General features: G+C 57.3%; 1 protein-coding gene across 3 annotated transcripts in view; it reads right to left on the bottom strand.

The window, feature by feature from the left end:
- Window positions 1-225: 225 nt before the first annotated feature.
- The window catches only part of HMGXB4 (HMG-box containing 4), a 28,238-nt gene continuing 22,344 nt past the window's right edge, over window positions 226-6,119 (bottom strand). For all 3 annotated transcript variants that reach the window (XM_055141502.1, XM_055141503.1, XM_055141504.1), the window contains 2 exons: window positions 3,092-3,214; window positions 226-2,277 (listed from right to left, as the gene is read on the bottom strand). In XM_055141502.1, coding sequence (XP_054997477.1) covers window positions 2,233-2,277; window positions 3,092-3,214 — 168 coding nt within the window. In that variant the 3' untranslated portion in view covers window positions 226-2,232. The remainder of the gene's footprint in view (window positions 2,278-3,091; window positions 3,215-6,119) is intronic.

The raw sequence follows: 6,119 nt of genomic DNA, 5'->3' as shown, positions 1-6,119 counted from the left end.
GGGGGGGGGAAGGTGGGGAACATTCCTGGCCTCCTGGCAGGACTCAGAGCCATGTGTGGAGCCAAGAATAGACCCAGGACTAGCCAAGCAACTTTACCCCAGGCTAACCCCAACTCCTGCCCCCTGTTTTCTTTCCTAAGAAAATCCCAGTAGAATGTGATCTCCTCACTCCGTCCTGACTTCCTGTAGCAGCAGGGAAAAAGATGCCCGAGACTGGACTACAAATCTTAAAAAATGTGATTTTTTTTAATAATATAAGTACAAAATTTTATTTCTTTATACAATTGTCATGGGGTTTGGATCAAACCGCTAGAATTTATTTTTTTAAAAAAAAAAACGAAATAAAACAATGATATAAAAAACTGCAAGAAGGTCTGGATCCAAAGTTTCTCCCCTGCTAGTACCAAACGCCGCCAAGGTACAGATCACTATACAAATGTGTACAAATTTCACATACAAAGACAACAGCGGGGGCGGGGCGGGGGTGCCAAGGGAGAGTCGGCCGGGGCTGGGGCGGGGCAGTTCATGAGTGTGTACAAATGGCCACGGGGGGGGGGGAGGGTGAGCTGGCACCTCCGCCCTGGCCCGGGTCTTCAGTGCCCTCCGAGGCCTGGGCCACTCTCTGGGAACTGGGTCCCGGCTCAGACGTCGAGCCCAGACTTCCGCTCTTGCTGATGCTGGGTCTCCAGCGTGCGGGTCTCCTTCTGTTTGCTCAGTGAACCCCCCCACTCCTCCGGGCCGAGAAGGGCATTCCGGAAGCCGCCAGGAGCTGCCGGGAGCCTTCGCCCTGGGGAACGGGCCTTGGCGCACACCAGGTCCCGCTCGGGCGGGGGAAGGCGGTGGCGCGGGGCAGGGATGCTCCCCCGCTCCAGGGCCAAGAGGTGTCAGCCGTGCGCAAGAGTCGGTCCTTGGAAACGGAGGCAGCCGGGACTGGAGCCATCGCCCCGTATCTCACCTCCTGACCGGAGGCCGTGACGTTCCTGGGCAGGAACGAGAATCTGAATGTAACTGATGGCGGCTGTCGTTGTTGTTGCTGTTGGTGCTGTCTGGGGGAGGTGCGGGACCTTCGACTGGAAGCTGATGACCGACACGGCTCAGTGGAGACCAGAGAGGCCGGGGGAGGGGAGGGGAGGAAGGAGCGAGAGACGAAGGACCTGTTATCTGCTGGGCGCCGCTGCTGGTGGGGGCTTTCGTTATTAAATTATATGTACAGAAATTTACAGGATAAATTAAAACCTAAGATCCGGGAGAGTTAAATACACGTAATTAAAACATACATTCACACGCACACATAAATAAATCTAGACAAGAATCAGGTACTCTTTTTTTTTTTTTTTTGCAGCTGACTGGCTTGCGGAAGACAGCGCCGCGGTGGGCCTGCCCACGGGGGGAGCCCGTGAGACGAGCTCAAAGTCACGCTGCGTCAAGTTCATCTCCAGCCACCGGCACGAAGTAGCTGAACAGTGAAGCCTGGAGGCCTCCCGGGCGGAGGAGTTCTGCTAAGTCTCCGGAGGCCCCTTCCCGGCACCGGCAGCTTTAACCCCCGGGGTGTCTGACATGGCCCGGGCACACGGGGTGGTGCCCCAGCCTCTGCGGAGGCTGCCGCGGTACCAAGGATCCTGACCGGGTTCAAGACACGGTCACCCGCACGGCAGGAATCAGGACGAGCCCTGACCCCAGCTCCCCGCCCCCCCTCACCCCCTCCCGTCCCTCGGAGCGGAAGAGTGCTGGACTGGGTACCTGCAGCTCACTGGCACCTTCCCACAATCTTTCCTATCACACTGTGGACTGCGAGACAGGTAAGGCAAATGGTCAGTGATGATGGGTCTGGAGGTACCACCGAGTCTCAGGAAAAAAAAAAAAATCACATTCTAGCCATCTGTCAGGAGTTGCGCGTGGCACCCGGAACAAGCACCCCCCCGCCAGCCCCCAAGTTACACTGATTTTTAAGGCAGAAATATCCACCACAGGAGAAAAAAAAAAAAAGAATCTGACAACCCTCTTCATGCCAAGGTTTCCTCTTGGCTAAACCTTTTGCCATTTCATACAATTATTAAAAGCAAAGTAGTAGTTACAGTCCTATGTATATATTATACATTATATACGCGCGCACGTGTGTGTGTGTGTGTGTGTGTGTGTGTATCTATATATAAAAATTTAAAACCTAGACCCGGAGGCCAGGGAGGGTCTGAACAGTCACGTACACAAACCAGCACTGGGCGGGCGGCTCTGTCACAGTCCCGGCATGATGTAGGCGATGTTGTCGAGCGTGTTGGACTGCAAAGCAAGGGGAAAGGGCCCGTCGGAAACCACCTCCACCCCAGGCCCCTGCACTGAGTGAGTGTGCAGGCCCCAGCGAGGAGTCAGGCTGGCCTCGTCTGCAGGAGGGGCGGGGGAACTCGAGCGGCAGCACCACTGCTGCTGCCGGGGGTCAGCGCCGCTCTCCAAAGAATCGTTCTGGGGCGCTGCACGTGTTCCGGCTCCACTGAGCGCTGGGCGGGCACTCAACACTGCGGCCGTCTCGGTCCCAGGGAACAACGCGCCAAGTGGGAGCCGGGCGCCAGGAAGCCGCACGCGCCAGGGCCTGGCCAGCGCCCAGAAACCCCCCGCCCCCAACAAAAGACACACACACACACATGCACACACACTCATGCTCACACACACGCTCGCACACTCACATACACGCTCACACACATACACACTCGCACACTCATGCACATTCACACGCTCACACACTCATGCACTCACAGACACGCACATACACTCACACTCATGCATTCACACACTCACTGATGCTCACACACATGCTCGCACTCACATACACATGCACACATGCACATACACTCACACACACACACACTCATGCACACACACACTCATGCACAAACATGCTCTCGCACTCACACGCTCACACATGCATGCACTCACACACACTCACATACATGCTCACACGCTCACACTCACGCACTCATGCATTCATACACATACTCACACACGTGCACATACTCACATATACATGCACACACTCGCATGCACACATACACATTCACATACGCACACTCTCTTATAAAAGAGATGCAGGAAAACTCACCAAGACCTGCTTGGGGCAGCCGTTGAGTTCAGGCAGCTGGGTGGTGAGACACGCCAGGGGGCCGAGCGCACAGATGATGGAGTCCAGCAGCACGGAGAGGCTGCCGGACACGGCCACCATGCCCTGCGGAGGGAGCACCTGAGCAGATGTGCCGAGTCGCCCCCTGCGGCCGGGGGTCGCTCACGCCACTCTGGGAACCCGGGCGACCCTGTGGGAACTCGAGTGGGAACAGGAGGTATCTGCCGTGTGTGTGTGTGTGTGTGTGTGTGTGTGTGTGTGTGTGTGTGGTGCCACAACTGAACGCGAGCTTTCTTACACCTACTAGGGTGAGCGCTTGAGCATGTTCATGTGTGTGTGTGTTGTTGTGTGTGTAGTACTACAAGCGAACGTGAGCTTTTTCACACCTACTAGGGCGAGCGCTTGAGCATGTTCATCTGTGTGTGTGTGTGCGCACGCGCATATGTGTTGTGTGTGTGGTGCAACAACTGAACGCGAGCTTTCTTACACCTACTAGGGTGAGCGCTTGAGCAGGTTCATGTGTGTGTGTGTTGTTGTGTGTGTAGTACTACAAGCGAACGTGAGCTTTTTCACACCTACTAGGGCGAGCGCTTGAGCATGTTCATCTGTGTGTGTGTGTGTGCGCACGCGCATATGTGTTGTGTGTGTGGTGACACAACTGAACCCGAGGTTCCTCACACCTAGCAGGTGAGTTCATCTGTGTGTGTGAGCATGCGCATATGTGTGTGTGTGTGTGTGTGGTGCCACAACTGAACCCGAGGTTCCTCACACCTAGCAGGTGAGTTCATCTGTGTGTATGCGCATGCGCATATGTGTGTGTGGTGCCACAACTGAACCCGAGGTTCCTCACACCTAGCAGGTGAGAGCTCGAGCGCGGAGCCTCTCCACTTCCCCGGACAGCTGCTCCCACAATCTCTTGGGGTGTCCCAGAGAGCAAGCCGGCAGGGCAGGCGAGGCTCCCGGCTCGTCGGCCCCTCGCAGGGACCTGGGTGCGGGCACTTAACAGAAGCTCATGAACGCAGCGGGCTGCGGGGGAGACGTGTGGAAATCCAGCATGCGGAAGTCATTCTGTCTTTCTACTGGCCACACCCGGCGATGCTCAGGGGTTACGCCCGGCTCTGCACTCAGGAGATCACACCTGGCGGTGCTCAGGTGAGGGGACCAGAGGGAGTGCTGGGGACCAAACCTGGACTGGCACGTGTCTGGCCCACTCCACTGTCTCTCTGGCCCCAGAAGGAATACATATTTTTTCTTTTTGGGTCACAGCTGGCGATGCACAGGGGTTCCTCCTGGCTCATGCACTCAGGAATTACTCCTGGGGGTGTGGTACTCGGGGGACCCTATGGGATGCTGGGAATCGAACCCAGGTTGGCTGTGTGCAAGGCACACGCCCTACCCGCTGTGCTATCGCTCCAGCCCCCAGAAGTAATTTTCTTGCCTTTTCTGGGTTCCTTCTGGGGTGCCAGGGACTGACCCCGGGCCTCACACAGACAAGGCAAGCCCTCGACACAAAGCCATGTCCCCTGGTTGTTTCCTTCTCATCCCCTCGAGGACAGCTCCCACGTGGTCACTGCCAGGGTGTGATACCCCTGCAGGCCCGTGGTCAGTGATCCACACGCCAGCCTTCCCGAGGAGCACAGACCCCCACGGGGGCGGCTACAGAGACAAGTGGATTTGGTTCATCTCAAAATCCCCACCTCGGATCCTGTCCGGATTGTGTGTGTGTGTCTCGGTGACTCCGGAGCATGCCACCAGCCCCCCCGGTCGTGCCCCGCCCGGAACACTGGCACGAAGCAGAGCCCTGAGAGAACGAGCTCTGGGCTGGTGTGCCTGGGCTGCCGGACCCCTGAGACCCGCACTCACGGCAGCTGTCGCAAGGGGCGATCAGGTGCAGCAAGCGGCAGAAGGTGCTCGGGCTGGGGCAGGTGCAGGGTGCTGCACGTGGGAGGACTCGGTTCAATGCCCGGCGCTGCCAGGGGCACGGAGCCAGGAGGAGTCCCTGAGCACTGCCAGCTGAGGTCCCCAGGCCGAGAGGAGGAAATACTTGCTGCGGGGGCACCAGCAAGCTGGTCCCAAGGTGAAGTCTCGCCTGCTCAGGGCCGGCACCGTGCACGGTCCTCCAAGCACTGCGAGGTAGGTGTCCTGAGCACGGCGGGGTGCGGCCCCAGGAGAGAAGTAGAGGGCTTGGGACGCCGCCTGCCACACGTGAGCGTGACGGTCACTGTAACTCCTAACGTCCTCACTGCCTTCTGGCTGTGCGCCCCATCCCTCACTGGAGATTACTTCCCAGTCCGCACACGCTCACCGGCTCTCTGTCACAAATAACCTCCCTCTCTCCCCAGCACCCCCTATGCTGCTAAGAGCGCCACCGGTCACTCAGGCAAGCACCTCGTGGGGGCGCGGCCCACTGCCGGGCAAGGGAAAATCTCGCCCCCACATCTCCGAGGGACAAAGGCCTCCAGACCCCGTCAGCTTTCACGGGACCTTCCCCGGCGTCTCCTCGGCCGCCTGCACTAACGGTTTCAGAGAGCCCAGGGCAGGAGGCGGACCCAGAGGTGAGGCCACTTGGGCTGGACACAAGCGGAGGGGCCAAGTGGTAAGAGCCATTTCGCCCCCTTAGGCTTCAGGGATCCAATCTGGAGACGGGCGAACGGCTTAAGTCAAAGTTCCTTCAAGAAGCGACCCAAACCAGGTGGCATGCAGGCTCCAGGTAAACAGCAACCCGGTAGTTACAGACCCATTCTGACGTGCATTATAAAAAGAGGACTGTACTCATGATATACCAAGGACGCGATATACCAGGGTGAAGGACCCGTTTCAATAAAAATAGAAGGTAAATGATAGTGTGAGTGCTACACAGAAACGGCACAAAATGCGAGAATACTTGCAAATGATTCAATCTGGGGGAGAGTGGAGAAAAAGGTGGATGGAGCACCACTATGGGCACGTGGTTTCTTCGGGGTTGGTGCAAATGTTCTGAAATTCCACAGCAGTGATTGGTTCACAACTG

This window comes from Sorex araneus, chromosome 6 (assembly GCF_027595985.1).
Source record: "Sorex araneus isolate mSorAra2 chromosome 6, mSorAra2.pri, whole genome shotgun sequence".
Lineage (NCBI taxonomy): Eukaryota > Metazoa > Chordata > Mammalia > Eulipotyphla > Soricidae > Sorex > Sorex araneus.
Note: the sequence above shows the minus strand (reverse complement) of the source record. Positions and strands in the feature narration are given on the sequence as shown.